Source organism: Thunnus maccoyii, chromosome 19, assembly GCF_910596095.1.
Source record: "Thunnus maccoyii chromosome 19, fThuMac1.1, whole genome shotgun sequence".
In the NCBI taxonomy this organism is placed as follows: domain Eukaryota; kingdom Metazoa; phylum Chordata; class Actinopteri; order Scombriformes; family Scombridae; genus Thunnus; species Thunnus maccoyii.
In genome coordinates, this window is record NC_056551.1 from 870,167 (window position 1) to 886,374 (window position 16,208).

Genomic DNA, 16,208 nt, shown 5'->3' on the forward strand with positions numbered 1-16,208 from the left:
AACTTGTTCACATACAGTACAAGTTGACATACTGTACAAGGTGTGTGAATCACCATTCATCAAATGTGACATGGTCATTTCTCCATCAGAGGCCATGCCAATGGACACAGAAGTATATGAGAGTCCATACGCAGACCCAGATGAACTGAGGAGTTCCACAGTGGATCGCAACCACCTCTTCTTGGAAGATGGGGAACTGGGCTCTGGGAACTTTGGTACAGTCATGAAGGGCATCTACAAAATGAGGAAGTATGTTAAACCACATCACATCACACCTACATACATACAACACCACTTCTCCACTTGATTCAGATAGCACTTGAACACCCCACTACTCAAATACTGCCAACTCCTGAGTTTCCTGCTGAAAGAGTGGACATCCTTTCTAGAGATGAATGACACACCAGATGTATCTGCATGCATTTAATGGGGAAACAGCAACGACAGAAAAATAATTGCCTCAGAACCAGGTCTATTTCTGATGTCAGTCTGCTCTGCAAATCAATATGGATGATTCTTACAGTATCTGTTGTCCACAGCTGCTTTAATCTATATGAGAAGGTTTTAATCCCTATAGCATCTGAAGGCAGCAGGACAGATATGTTGATAAATCTGCAGCCTCTGATTAGAGAGGTGCTGTGCCAGAGCACAGTGCCATTACGAACATTCATTCACTGTTTACTTTCATTCAATTACAACACCAGTCTGGTGTCTGATTGGTAAGTTGGTTTTCTGGCTGTTTAGAAATTGGGTTACCAGGGCTCATTACAACCTCATTTCCAACTTTCTTCTTAACAAAAGTAGTGATTCATGTTTCATTCTTGAAATGCATTGCGATGCAAAAGCTTTTGTGTCATAGAAGATAGATAAACAGATAGTAGAATTGAAATAGCCTCAGTTCGATGTGATCATTAAAAATGACTTCACCTATTATTTATTTCTGTCGTCACTGTACAAATCACCCGTTTAAAAACCTCACACCATCTGCCTCTGGGTGCAGATGTTTGTTCATATTGACACTCTACACCTCCAGACAACAATATGATTTCCTGAAGCAGCATCTTTCCTTTGGTTGAGCTATTGTTGTTATTATTCACTGTGATTGGCTTAGCTGTTTCAGAGCTATGAGACCACTGATGTAACTGGCTGAGAGAGTATTTAATAATCATCATCACACCCTCTGATATAATCACCTTGTGCTTGCACTGTTAAAATAGGGCCTAATGTGCATCAACCTTTACCTATAATGTATAGACTCAGTTTATTTACTTGTCTACCCTTATTATGCTCTAAACCCTGTGTTGTATTAGTGATCGTGTGCTGTTATTCATATGAATGATGGCTTACTGTGAAAGGAGTGTCAATGCAAACCCTGTGGCACTGTCATGCTAACACAAACCCTCTCCATGCATTAGGACAGAGAAGCCAGTTGCAGTCAAAATCCTTAAGAATGATGATAACAACCCTTCAGTGCGTGAGGAAATGCTGCGAGAAGCAAATGTCATGCAGCAGCTTGACAACCCTTACATTGTGCGGATGATCGGTATCTGCGAGGCAGAGAACCTCATGCTGGTCATGGAGCTCGCTGAGTTGGGGCCGCTCAACAAGTTCCTGCAGAAAAACAAGTATGTGCTCCTCTTGTACCCAGATCATTCTCTATTATGAGGCATTCTACAGTACATTCTACCGACTTTGCTTATTTCACAGTTCAGATCATACTGTATGTGGTTCAGCCTGCACTGTTTTTCAGTTGTAGCAATGTTACTGGTAGCACAGTGGTTGGTTAGTGTGGTTCCCCCCACAAAGACTTGCAGGTCCAGTGAATTAATAACTAAATGACCCAGGCAGGGCAAAAAGGTAATTTAGAATGGGGGGTAACAATGAACTAAAGAAACCCCCAAAAAACCTGAAACTATATGAATGGTTTTTCTGCATATCGATCTTTCAACTTATGACATATTATGATGAATTTGAGTGTCCAACAAAACAAAAATCAAATTCAAAAATTCAAATTCCAATTTGCTACAGACATTCAGGGTCCTCAGAGGATGAATAGTGATAACTTTCATCCCCCAACTTTTCATCTAGTCCATACATTTTTTATGACCAAACACCTACAAAACTATATTTCCATCAGCCTTCTTTGTGTTTAGTGCTAATTAGCAAATGCTAGCATGCTAACATGCTAAAGTTAGACGGTACCCACATTTTACAACATGTTAGCTTTGAGTTAGCATGCTGACATTAGCATTTACCTCAAAGAACCACTGTGCCAAGTACAGCTTCACAGAGCTGCTAGAATGGCAGTAGACTCATGTTCAGCAGAAGACAGATAAACCTGGCATGATTTATTCCAGTTTCAAAGCTGAACCTTGTTATCTTCAGAAGTGAATGCCTCTCATATTAATGTTTACGATCTGCCTGTCTGTGGTGTTATTTTGGATTTTACAGTTAAAATAACAATTGATCATCTACAGGCAAACATCCATAAAAAACATCACTGAGCTGGTCCACCAGGTGTCCATGGGGATGAAATATTTGGAAGAGCATAACTTTGTGCACAGGGACCTCGCTGCCAGGAACGTGCTGCTGGTCACACAGCACTATGCCAAGATTAGTGACTTTGGCCTCTCCAAAGCTGTCGCTGAGGAGCAAAACTATTACAAGGTAACTGCCGACAGTGACGGACAGCTTATTGGTTGTAAAAGAAGCCCAATGCCAGCAAAATACAGAAAAATGGCAGAGTGGGGCAATGTGGTGAATAGTAAAACCCAATATTTGTAAGTCTTGCAAAATTGGTTTTATAAAAAATATTTCTCAGATCAGAACAATCATTTGTCTGAACTAGCTTTGTATGATTTTATGTGTTTTAGACATTCTCTCATTCAACATTCCAAATCATTTAAATAATATTTTATATGTAAAAATAAAACAAGACTTTACATTCAATATCTGTATGACCAATAGTTGTCGATAATCATAACATGGAGCTTTTCTGTGAGCTTGGGGTTTTTCTTTTAAACATGTTTCTCCTTAGATGACCCTAGGTAAATCTAACTTGGTTGTGTGCAGGCTGATGGATCTCAAATTTCTGTTAAACTGTGATGAGATTCATGACATCAGTAACAGAGATGGCTGGTTGAGGGACAACCCAAACAGATCATTATTTTTAATGAGCTCCACATTTTTGTCTCCTTGTTGCCAGCTCTGCACATACTGCCAGCATGTATCACTGTACCACACCATAGCCCTAAATGTCTTTTTGGTCCAGACTGTGCTGGTTTCCTGGCATCTGTGTATACAAGTAAATAAATAATTAATAACTCCCACCTGATGGGTTGTTTGTCTGCTTCTCTAGGCTAAAGGTCATGGGAAGTGGCCAGTGAAATGGTATGCTCCTGAGTGTATAAACTACTTCAAATTCTCATCCAAAAGTGATGTGTGGAGCTTCGGGGTGCTCATGTGGGAGGCATATTCCTTTGGCCAGAAGCCATACAAGGTATGAACAATCTCTAAACCTATCACAAACCCATCATATCATAAACCATAAAGACACCCATCAGATTAATGAGGATGTTTATGTCACACATCGTGTCAGGGATTAAGTCGAGTGTGTGAACTGTAGTGCACTGCCTTCTGTTTTAAATTCAAACCAACTCATTAAACTCAATCATTTAGTCACGCACTCATTCACTCACTTACTTGCTCACAAAATCAATTAGAATCTCACTCTCTCACTCATACACTGACTGACTCACTCACATGTAGCAGACTATAGATTGTCCACAGGGGGAGCTGTTTGGTCATTATTAGCCCGCCTCTACAAAATATCAGCAGCAGTTTAGGTTTAGACAGGCAGATGCAGACATGTTGCTATCGCCACCTACAGACAAGATAATGAACACCTGCTGCAGTTTTGTGTTTTTATACAGAAATTCATCACTTACACCAAAACTCAAAGACAAATGTTTTTACATTTGTGGTTCACCTGTTGTGTTGTATGGAATTTTCTGCTTTTGTATAAAATGGTCTGCTCATTCAGACTACTTCTGCCTGCTCTTTGGTCTACGATATTTATTTACATGTTGAAATTTGTATCAACCTGATGGTGTCAGCTGTGATCTAAATATATCACTGTTAACAGGGAATGAAAGGAAATGATGTCATGCAAATGATTGAAAGTGGACAGCGCATGGACACCCCAGTTAACTGTCCGCCAGAGATGTATGACCTCATGAGGGCATGCTGGACATACAAGTAAGTGACAAGAAGTCTAAGTCATCACAAGGTCATAGTTGGATTGACAACAGACTATATTATACTAGATATAAGCCATGAGGGCAGTTTATGTTAGGAGAACCTCTGGTCTCAGTTCAACCTTGTTTTCATGTCTTACAGAGTGGAGGAAAGACCAAAATTCAGTGTTGTTGAGCCAAGACTACGAGAGTATTATTACGACATTGCACAATGATTCTTCACATGGATGCTATGAGACTATGCAAATTGTTGGTTGACAAGGAAAACTGCATTTAATCATGTATGAATGACTGAAGATGATCATAAATTAAATGCTGTTGTAAAATGTTGACTTAAACTGAAGGATTTATTATAACTGTTCAACATAGAGCATAATTATGCAAAGGACATTTATTTTATTACTTTTCTTGTTCTTTCCTGAATGTAAACCATATGTAAGTTGTAATAAACAGATATAAGTCCAGCTTATGCAATAAACAAAGATTCATGTTACAGCTAACAGACTACACAACTGATTCATTTGCTGATGTGTTTAATCATGTTTACACTGTAAGTATATTATATGTATTGTTACGGCACCATTGCAAAGCCAGAAAAGATCTGAAATATGTTACCATCCTGCAAACATGACAACTGGCAAAGTAACCGGGAACTGTATTCTCTACTAATGACCGGGGTAAAAAAATTCTCCTTTCCATTGTGAGAAAACTGGGGCAGTGTGGAGCTCATCTGTATAGAGTCAAAGTGACATTGAACAGGTGCTGCAGCTTTAAAGTCTGTGTAAAAGAAAACGAGAGATATATTTTTTAACACATTATATATGTTAGAAAACATGTGAAAACACTGTGAACTATGTAGTACTGAATTGTGGAGTTAGAGCGTTCAACTGTTTTTCATCATTTCCATGTTCAGGATTTTTTGGGCGGGCCTGAAATGGTGGCTTTGCAACGTAAAGGGGTTACTAGCATGACCCTGAAACAAGTCCACATTTACCTATAAAATATTTGCCGAAAGAAACAGCGGCTCCTAACATTACTTTATTATTAAAGTATTATCCATGTTGCTTGCCTTAAACCTACAAACAACGCCTATTTTAAATTGTGTGTTTTTATACAGGAGTTTGGTATGAGCGTGATTAACTCAGAGGCTGTTTGGTTGGGTCGTGCTTTCAGCATCTTCAGCAGACACACCCTCAGTGTTTCAGAGCAGAGAATACTGCTTATTTTTCCACGATTTTGTAACCTAATTTTTTTACTTGGCAAATTTTTTAATCATTCAAATTTGGCTGGGTGGCTATTTATACATTTTTCTGTGCTGTGACAAACACAGAACATATATTTATCATTGCTTTACACAGACTTTAATGTTTAATGTTACTCTCTATCAAGCAAGGCTGCTCTCCTGGACAAGAATTTAGTCTTTTGACACATTTTTCCAAGTGCTTTCAGTGCCATGGTCTCTCCTGAGAGCTGGTTATCTAACTTACAGTCTAAATTAAGCCTTCATACAGCCTAATGAATTACTGCCTGACCTACCTTCACTTAAAACTCAGGATATTATCTAAGAGGAATGAAATGAAAGGGATGTTTATTATCGGAGAGCCTTGCTACAATATTCTGCGGCTCAGCATTCACCATGTTATATGTGTATGCACTGTATACTGTACTTTATGTGACGTTATAAGCGCAGTATCATTTGAAAATGCCTTTTGGAGATTCAACATAACCACTGCAACAGATTGTACCTGCATTAACATTAATGAAATGGTCACAGCTGGATACAAAACAAACCTCTCTGTGAGTCTTAAACTCTTAAATTCAGCTGGAACCTTGGTAACTGAGGTTATTAGGTATTTTCAAGAGAATATATTCTTATACTCTGTTAAGAATAGAAAAAAAGAATAATAACACTGAACCTGATATGATAAAAATCATAATGATGAGAGATTTGCTTATATAGATTAATGGCAACTACTGTAAAATACAGTACTGTGCAAAAGTTTTTAGGCACCGAAATTAAAATGAAGATGCTTTCAAAAATAATGCTATGTGTAGTTTCTATTTATTGCTTAGCTTCAAACAAAGTTCAGTAGAGAGAAAATATCTAAATCAAATCAGTATTTGGTGTGATCACACTTTGCCTTTAAAAATGGCACCAGTTCTCCTTGGTACGCTTGTGCACAATATTTCAAGGTTCCTGGCAGGTCAATTGTTCCAAGCATCTTGGAGAACAAGTTTCTGTTCTTCTGTGGATTTAGGTGACTCAGTTGGTTCTATCTTCATGTAATCCCAGACAGACTCGATAATGTTGAGATCAGGCCTCTGTGTGGGGTGGGGCTGTCTGTCTAAAGTGCCTAAAACTTTTGCACAGTACTGTATGTATTTAAATGTTGTCTCTTTCCTGTTTCAAAATGACAATTCTCCCGTGCACAAAGCTGGCTCCATAAAGAAATGTTTTTACAGTTTGGTGTGGAAGAACTTGACTGACCTGTAGAGAGCCCTGACCTCAACCCCATCCAACACCTTTGCGACAGTGGTGGTTCTGGGCCATTTTAACCACAGGGGCCAGACAGGGGCCAGCTATTACGTTAGAGGGGCCAGTTAAATTAACTCTGAAACTAAGCGCTCATTTTGCAGTGAGACAGGTCATCCAAAGATTAAGTATTTTACCAACAAGACGAACAACTTCAGAGTTATCGTATTGTTCTATTGTGACAACAGATTTATGCTCACATCAAAACACCACACACACCAATCATAGATACATGAAATGTATAAAGTACTTCAAAGCTTACACTACATACAGGTACAGATTAGTACTGAATAGTAATAACTTTCACCGATCTAAAGGCACATGTTCATACACAGAAACGCACTGCAAATACCACAACACAATGGAAGTGTTTCTAGAGGACACTTATAAGTCATGAGCACGTCTGGACAGGCTTGTGTTGTCACTCCCATGGATGTATTATAAGAGAGAAAATGGCACCCATTCAGTCCAATAAGGATTGCTTGGCTGGCGCATATGCCAAAAAGTTTCTAGCTTTCAGTTTTTGCTTCCACGTTGTGTGGCCCACTGAAATATGTGCAATAGAGTTTCTCCCGGTGGCCCCGCCCATGAGTTCCCGCTTGGCCCATAGACTTTACATTGTGATGTCACAGATTTTTAAATCGCTTTTCTCGGCTTGAGGAAAGTTTAAGAAATATAAAAATTCCGCAACCTTGACCTTGTTCGAAGTTGGAGGTGTCCTGTCAACAGTTTTACAGACATCTCTTTTACAATGATGGTCTATGGGGAAAATGCTTTTTGGGCTGCAGGGGGCTTGGACTCCAGCACATGGAGAGAGTGGTAAGCAAAACAGAGCAAAAAAAAAAGATTTTTGTCATGTCAAGTGAATTCTTCATGTTACTAAAGTTATCAGTCTTGTATCTTAATCAAAACAGATAAGTTTAAGGTCATAAACTTAGCATAACTGTGAATCTGAGCCACTGTGTCAAACAGTTATGTTAAAATGGAGGTTGTGGGGTAAAACGTGCCAGTGATGTTGGGGCGAGTTGAGTCAATGGCTCAATTTACCCCCAGTTCCTGTTCATGTTAATGTTTGATTACTGTTACAAGTGTTACAATGTTGATGAATAAATACGTAATTGTTGACTAGTGTTAAGTTTAAGCCACACACAAACATGCTGTACATACAGACAAGTAACATATTAAAGGAAAAACCAACATAAAGTGTCTTAGTAAGGTGCTGGGCCACCATGTGCCACCAGAACAGCTTCAATACACCTTGGCATTGATTCTACAAGTATCTGAACTCTACTATAGGGATGAACACCATTCTTCAAAAAGATATTCCCTCATTTGGTGTTTTGATGATGGTGGTGGAGAGTGCTGTCTAACACATCAGTCCAAAATCTCCCATTGGTGTTCAATTGGGTTGAGATCTGGTGACTGTGAAGGCCAGAGCATATGATTCACATCATTTTCATACTCATCAAACCATTGAGTGACCCCTCGTGTCCTGTGAATTGGGGCATCGTCATCCTAGAGGAGACCACTCCCATCAGGATAGAAATGTTTCATCATAGGATGAAGGTGATCACTGAGAACAATTTTGTATTGATTTGCAGTGACGCTTCCCTCTAAGGGGACAAGTGGACCCAAACCATGCCAGCAAAATGCCCCTCACAGCATAACAGCCACCAGATCCCCTCACTGTAGGGGTCAAGCATTCAGACCTGGACCAGTTTTTCCTTTAATTTGTCACCTGTTTGTTTACACAAAAGCACATTTACACATACATTCTTTTCTCTGTAGCTAACAAACAAAGATCACAGTTTAATCTTACTGTAAATGTTTAGGTAACATGTTGTATAACAGGATACAAACATATGGTTTTACTTAAAAAGTACAAGTTTTTGCCTTTGTTAAACTGATGGCATTAATGAAGTTCAAAATTATCTCCAAATTGTTTGATTTTGTGTCATTTTTATGTCAGTATTTAACAGTGGCACAATTTACCCCTAGAGCGCTCAATTTACCCCATCCCCATGCTCATTTTACCCCTACCTTGGGGCAAATTGTGCCATAGGACTAACTTTTTTGATGGGTCATTGTTCTAAAACCATAAAAATTAGATAATTTATTTTAATTTCCGTGTGCACACAACAACCTGAGGTATATATAGTAACTATTATTTGAAACAAATACACGTCTGTTTTGCGGTAAAATCATCAAATGTAAAAAGTGGCTCATGTTACCCCATTCTCCCCTACCGCAAGTGACCACTGGGAAAAATTGGCTGCCTGGCTTAGTCGCAGTGCCCTATCCAGATCTTATAATACATCCATAGTCACTGCCTGATTTGCGTAGCTGCTGGATCTGCATTGTGCACGTGTGAGCGGGTCCGCAATCTTGGACAGCTATGTGCAGCAACATCACTTGGACAAACCACATTAGAGTTGAGTTTAACAGAAAGAAGAATGAAAATGAAAGTGACTTAATGATTGAATTAATAGAGCAGCTGCCAGTGGTCTCTGCTCAGTGCATAAACACACATTTTACTGTTTGTGTTACTGGCTGGAGCTGTTAGTCTGCTGCTAGTTTATCTGCTAACCTGCTGCCTGTTTCAGGTTAAACTGTAAATGTTGGCAAACTGTACAAGACATAACACAGTTCAAGGCCATAAGAGGGAAAACCCCACCTCTACATGTTTTACCCCAGTGGTCATCAGCTGCCTCCAAAAAACTAAAAGATTTCAACCAGGACATGAAAGATGGAGAATATGTCTTGCTCTATCCTGATGGCTCTCAGATAAACAAAATATCCCTGGGACTGACACGCCCTTTACTACTGAACACTACAAAGAGGCCATTGGAAAAGCTTATCAATGGATCACACTGTACATCTGCACCCTTGAGGACTTGTCTAAGAGTAAGTATTGAAATACAGTATATGCACATGTAAATCAAATACTTTTTGTGATTAGTGCTTTGAGTTTGTGGGATTCCAGCCACAGTTAAGTTGCTTAGAAGCCTACATATTTAATGTGTAATTTGGGCATGTAATTTGAAATGTAGAATGATCACAAAATCTTCTGTAAGGTCATGGAGAAAACTCAGTTTCAGAAGATGGGGATGATGATGAAGAAGTTGATATTAGGGTGCCACCTAATATGTTGCCACTTTCTGACACAGTGGTAGGTATATCTCAGGAATTTATTTGTTCAAGATGTCTGTACTTACAGTACAGCTGTAATACATTAAAATCTCCTGGACAACAGTTATGAGAATAGGCATATACAATGGTTAGATTCAGTGTTAGGGCTATGAATAAGTTTAAGGTTTGATGTTTACACTTGTCAGGACAAGTCCTGAAAGCAGTACAGCAGAGTGTAGACATTGGTAAGTAAAATTTCTCCTCAGACATTGTTTTGGTCACTGTGACAGCTATATGAATGTCAGTACACTAAGAAAGTATTAGGACAGTGACATAATGTTTCATTGTTTTGGCTCTGTACTCCAGAACAGTGGATTTGAAATTAAACATTGACTATGAGGTTAAAGTACTGGACTACAGAGCCAAAACAACAAAACATCTGTGTGTCAGAATACTTTCTAGATTTATTGTATGTCATTGTTTATTTCAAAAGTCATTGCAGTTGTACACAGACAGGACATTTAAAGTGTTACACTATCTATCAATAATTATAACTTCTACTATGAAGAAATTTTACATCATTGCAAATGTTTTTTACTATAATTTCATTTATTATCTGTTTATATACCAACCTCCACTTGTGGTTGCCCGCAGGAGGCATTACAATTGTTGAAAAATATATACCATTTATTAAATGTTTATATACTACTTATACATAGTAAATAGGGGGGCTTAAAGTGTCACCTCATTTTTTGCTCTTGAAATGGGAAATCTATATATCTTCCAGTAATTGTTCACATATACTTCAATTATATGTCAATTGTATGTTTTGTAGGTTCAAGGAGGGACTAGCAACACTCGATTTTGCACCCTAGAGCAGCATCTTTCACTCTCCCTCTTGTTGCGATGGGCTACACTGAGACCAATCTGACAGTTGATGCTGTGGAGAACATCTTTCACGTGCTGTTCTGTCCACCTGGTACCAGGAGGAGGCCAGAGTACTGAGCCATTTGCAAGATTAACTGTTATTAACTGTTGTTAAAATTTTAAGAAATGTGCAGAACTGCAACAAACAGTGAGAGCAGCCCTCCAGGGAGCATGATTGGGCCCCACAATAGCACATCAAGCTACCCAGTAGTTTCTGAGAAGACTTTCATGGCAGAGGTAACAAATGCATGTCTACCAGACAAATATCTTATGTTGCAGAATCAGGAAATGAAGTTTCTAAAATCCAGACATATTTTTGAGTGATATGTATTTCTCAAATGCAGTTGTCCAGTTGACTGGTGGAGCCAGCCCACTCTGTCTCTCCAAGTCCGCAAAATGAATTTGGAGATTAACATCATCACACAGACTGCACTGATCTGGCAAAATGTCATCAAACTGGCTTCCTGGGACACTGGGAATCCACACTCCCTTCCATCAAACATAAAGCCGGTCAGAAATTAAAACACTATAAATCAAGTCATTACAAATGGATCATTAAACCCTCCAAAGGTAGGCAAAAATGCTAAATAAGTATTATAAGTAAAACTACGGTAAGTCAGTTCTTCAGCTGTAATAAATTGTAAATTAATGACAGAAATCAGCAGCAGGTTGACTGACAGGTTTACAGGAGCCCTTTCAGTCAAATATGGTTGTTATATTTGTGTCTACCACAAGGAGCTTTTTGGTATTGAATCAGATAAATCCACCTTTTTTAAATAATGATCTAGTTTTCAGACTTAAATGAATTCAATTCAATTCAATTTTGTTTATATAGCGCCAAATCACAACAAAAGTAATCTCAGGGCACTTTTCACATAGAGCAGGTCTAGACCGTACTCTTAGTTTACAGAGACCCAACAATTCCATTTATGAGCAAGCACTTGGCGACAGCAGTAAGGAAATACCTCCCCCTTAACGGGAAGAAACCTCAAGCAATACCCGACTCTAGGTGGGCGGCCATCTGCTTCGACCAGTTAGGTTGAATGGGATTATTGTCAAGGTATACCAATGGCATGAGCAAAGTTTCAGTGCGGGACCCACTAGAAATTGCCATCTCACTCTACACTTTGATCTGCTTTAGGCAACCACACACATTGCCGTTAATATAACATAAGTGAAAATACAATCTGATATTTACTGAACATGGTCACACATCGCATGGGTTAAATACAAACCTGTGAGGCAGGTGGTACATGGCTTCTGGTTTACCTGATGAACGACATTGATGAACAGGTCGGATGGTGTGGTTGCTCCAAAGTTGTCTGTACTTATCAAGCTCTTTCTGCAAGACACCCAAAAAGACATACTGTAGTGGGCACTTGTGTTCATGGCTGCTGTTGAAAAGGTGTCTCTCTCTCAGGTCACTGAAGACATCACTCCAGAACTGAGTCCTAATGGTGGAATGACAACATACACAATATTTTACCACAGTGTTGAGAAAATGTTACATGGAAGTTTATCATACCCATCAGCATGTAACACTTGGTTTGGTCCCACTGTGAAGTATCCTCTTTGGACAAACCTTGGTCTAGAGCAAAAATGAACTCCAGATGGATCCAGTTTGGCAACTATATGCCTTACATAATCTCTTTTAACTTTCAGGGGATACTTTTGTTGCAATGTCTGCCACATAGCTCTGTAACCTAACAGCTGACCTGATCCTCTCAGTTCATGTGCAACCGTTGCATTCACAGTAGCAATGGGAGTATAGCCTGTCCTCCTAGTTAGACCTCCTTTCTTTAGCCTCCTCTTTAAGGTGCTCAGACTCAGAAGAATGTTGTGCTCTTTTCCAAGAAAATCAAGGATCAACTCATATGTGTGGCCCTCTGAGAAATACTTATGGATGAGGCCTGCCTATGCCATCTGATACTGGTCCTGGGCCTGAAAGGAAAAGAGAATAGGGCAAAGCATTAGGAAAGCATGAATCCACAGAGAAATCTAATTAAAAAAAACATAAAAATGTATCAGTACTAACAAAGAAAAAAAACGGTGAACTGTTTGATGCATAAAAGTGTAAGTATTTAATCGGCTCAATGTGTGCACAGCTCCAGGCACGAAGACCAAAAAGAAAAACTTGGATTGGCATTAAATATTACCACTTTAAAATTCAGGCAGAGTGTTAAAGTAAGAGGTCTATGTTGATATGAAAAAAGACAAAAGGGAGGAACTGACATGATGATTCCAGGTAGCCTACAAAAATTATAATATATGCATGAACCAGACAATGAATTTCTCAGTTAAAGGGGACCTATTATGCTTTTCCTTATTTTCAGTCATATATATAATGTTGGATGTTGATGCTAAAAGTGACTAATGTGTCAAACAATGAGGTAAACATATGTAGAAGTAATTCCTGTGAGCAAAAAGCACCGGCTACAGACTGCTCTGAATGCTTGGTTTGAATGTTGGCTCCTGACAGATTTCTTGACATGATCATCTGCTCCATGTTCACTGCTCCACTCTGCTAACATTATGGCTATTTTCTATTGTTTTGGGAGTAGTCATGCCAAGCCATGGATCCATTACACAGCAGGGTTAAGTAAAATAAGTTGTTTACCTGGTGGAGTTGTGCTGGACATCTGCAGCTCTTCATCAAACATCATCATTACTGTGGAAAGATTTGTGCAAATCTGCTGGTGGCATAGGCAAGGCACACGAGGTGCAGGACTTGCTAGCAGACATGTTGATTTCTTCTGTGACGATGGATGGTGAAATGAAGTTTGTAGATGATCCATTCTCAAAGGTGGCTGAATGAAAAAGGGAGACGAACGGCAAGTGCGCTGGAGCTTTATAGGGGGAGGGTGCTGCGTGGTAGCTACCTTCCGATTAGGTGGTGAGTGCAAAGGTCTTTCTCAGGTGCTGAGGCAGAGCCTCGTATGGTAAACCAATAGCAAAGCCTGTTAGAGGGCGGAGCATGTACAACATAGAATTAGTCTGCCCTCACCAGTGCAACAAAGCTAACAGAAGAGTCAGGGAGATGTCAATTAAACACAGTCTGTACACACTTCACAGTCTCGAGAAGATGTCTAATCAGCCAAAGTAATTACAATCACCTGTGGGTTGACCAATGGTGTGCAGAGCCTTTAACAATTCAAAAAGTTAGGAAAAGGTAACTTACCAGACCAAGCACTCTACCAGTTGATCAACAATAAGCACACCCCTCAGCACTTGAGGAAGCACACCATTGGCCAAGTCTGCTAGAGCATTTCACTCTATTTTTACTTGTTGGCATTTTTAAAAAAAATCCGTAGTTCTACAATATACAATATATATTACAATTGACATCATTCATTAACACAGTACCACATCATGCACAAATAATACATTTAAACTCAAGCACTAGTGAAATACTTGACTTTTAGAGCTTACCATCTTCTAGGAAAGGTCAAGTCAAGTGAGTTTTACTTATATGGTGCTAAATCACAACAGAAGTTATATCAGGTATCTTTTCACATAGAGCAGGTCTAGGCTATACTCTTTAATTTACAGAGACTCAACATTCCATCATGAGCAAACACTTTGCGACAGAAGCAAGGGGAAACTCCCCTTTAACAGCTCTAGACGGGTGACCATCTGCCTTGACCGGTTGGCTTGAGAGAGAAAGAAGGAGGGGGAAAGGGAGACACAGAGAAACACAGCAACAACAATAACAACAATAACAACAATAGTAATAAAAGAAATATTACCAATAAAGTAGTAGCAGTGTGCAAAATTGACTAATAATCAGTGATAATCAGCAGTCAGTTCGCAGCCAAAGGTAGTAGTAACATGCCTTAATGGTACATGAAAGTTTTAAGCCTACTCTTGAACATAGAGAGGGTGTCTGCCTCCTGGACTGAAAGATGGCGTTTTTATATGTAAAAAATTGGTGGGGCACCAACCTACAGTACTCCCTCTTGCTACTTATGTTTTTTTAACACATCATGGGTCCATGCATGGCTCCACAAAAAACTTTTAATGACAGAGTGGCTTGTATCTAGCAGGTTTTGTACACATACACAGAGGAAGGGAGAGAGATACATTACCTCTGTCACAAGCCTAAGCCTTAAGAATGCAATATTCCATCGTCATAAGCTGACACAACCAAGCTCAGGACAAATGAGCTCACAGGGTCATAAGCAAACAGCAAGGAGCTCAACACCACTGAAGGCCACAATGACGTGCACAGACAACTTTTTAGGGATACAGATCCATTCTATGACAACAACCTTAATAGATAAGCATGGTCTATATATATATATGTTTTACGGTTTTTATTTTTAATTAGGCATCTATAGGCTTGCTCCAAATGCTCCAAATGACATTTCATTGTACTTGTACAGTGACAATTAAGTTATCTTATCTGGACACACTGACATTCATCACCATCTATATCAAGTGATCCAGCATAACAATATGCACAGTGTATATATATCAGTGGCAGCTGGTGACTCAAAAAATTGGGGAGGGCAGGAGGAAAACCAACATGGAATCTTACAACAAATCGCATCAAACTATATCACTGTCCCCCACCTGATGAATTCGGAGGGGTGGGGGGCAATTTTATATGCCAATAAAACAATTTGCTTTCAAAAACAAAAAATCCCTGAGTGGTGAAAAGGCTGCTTCTTTAAAGACATTTAGCATATACATATTGTTTCTAAACAAAAAACTTGTTGTGGAGTGCTTCAGAATGTGTCATTTTACCAACAAAGTGAAATTTAGATTTATAGTATTGTTCTATTGTGACAACTTATGTTCTCATCAAAAACAGACTGCATATCACATGATTTACACGTGTTTCCTATGTATTTTCTTAGTATACAGAAATGTATAAAGTACCACAAAGTTTATGAACTGATACAGGTACAGATCAGTGCTGAATACTAGAAAGACTGAACACTAAAAACATTCACAAAAAGTATTAATGCATGTATCAAATACATGACTTACTCTTATCTATATGCACCACATATAAAATATAGTCTACAAAGCTGACATGTTAACACTTGTTATTCTGGTTACTTTAAGCTTATTATTCAATATAGATTCAGCTTAAAAAAACTGAAGAAATTGTCACAACAAGCAGCCAGACCTCCTGCACACTCATTCACTAATCACACAACATCAACAGGTGACTGAACAACCACTCAATTAAAAACTGGATCAATTCCAAATGAATGAGTGAGTCCAGACAGCTCACTGTTACTTCAACAAGCAAACTACCCACAACACATTATATGATCTCTGCTGCATTCTTGTTAAGGAGATAAATTCACACAACAGCCACAGAGGCATTTAACCATCAGAGATGAAATTAGCGA

The 16,208-nt window shown here is 39.0% G+C and overlaps 1 protein-coding gene and 1 long non-coding RNA gene across 6 annotated transcripts in view; one reads left to right on the forward strand and one right to left on the reverse strand.

Annotated features, from left to right (window-relative positions):
• The window catches only part of syk (spleen tyrosine kinase), a 38,131-nt gene extending 33,380 nt beyond the window's left edge, over positions 1–4,751 (forward strand). For all 4 annotated transcript variants that reach the window (XM_042395774.1, XM_042395775.1, XM_042395778.1 and 1 more), the window contains 6 exons: positions 90–249; positions 1,416–1,625; positions 2,478–2,667; positions 3,359–3,499; positions 4,145–4,257; positions 4,399–4,751. In XM_042395774.1, coding sequence (XP_042251708.1) covers positions 90–249; positions 1,416–1,625; positions 2,478–2,667; positions 3,359–3,499; positions 4,145–4,257; positions 4,399–4,471 — 887 coding nt within the window. In that variant the 3' untranslated portion in view covers positions 4,472–4,751. The remainder of the gene's footprint in view (positions 1–89; positions 250–1,415; positions 1,626–2,477; positions 2,668–3,358; positions 3,500–4,144; positions 4,258–4,398) is intronic.
• On the reverse strand, positions 197–13,861 carry LOC121885942. 2 transcript variants are annotated; one of them, XR_006092643.1, is made up of 4 exons: positions 13,463–13,861; positions 12,371–12,786; positions 12,115–12,187; positions 197–234 (listed from the first exon to the last, which is right to left on the reverse strand). It is a non-coding gene; the product is annotated as an uncharacterized LOC121885942 (long non-coding RNA). The 2 variants fall into 2 exon arrangements; XR_006092642.1 differs by lacking the exon at positions 197–234 and having other exon boundaries at positions 12,087–12,187.
• Positions 13,862–16,208: the final 2,347 nt, after the last annotated feature.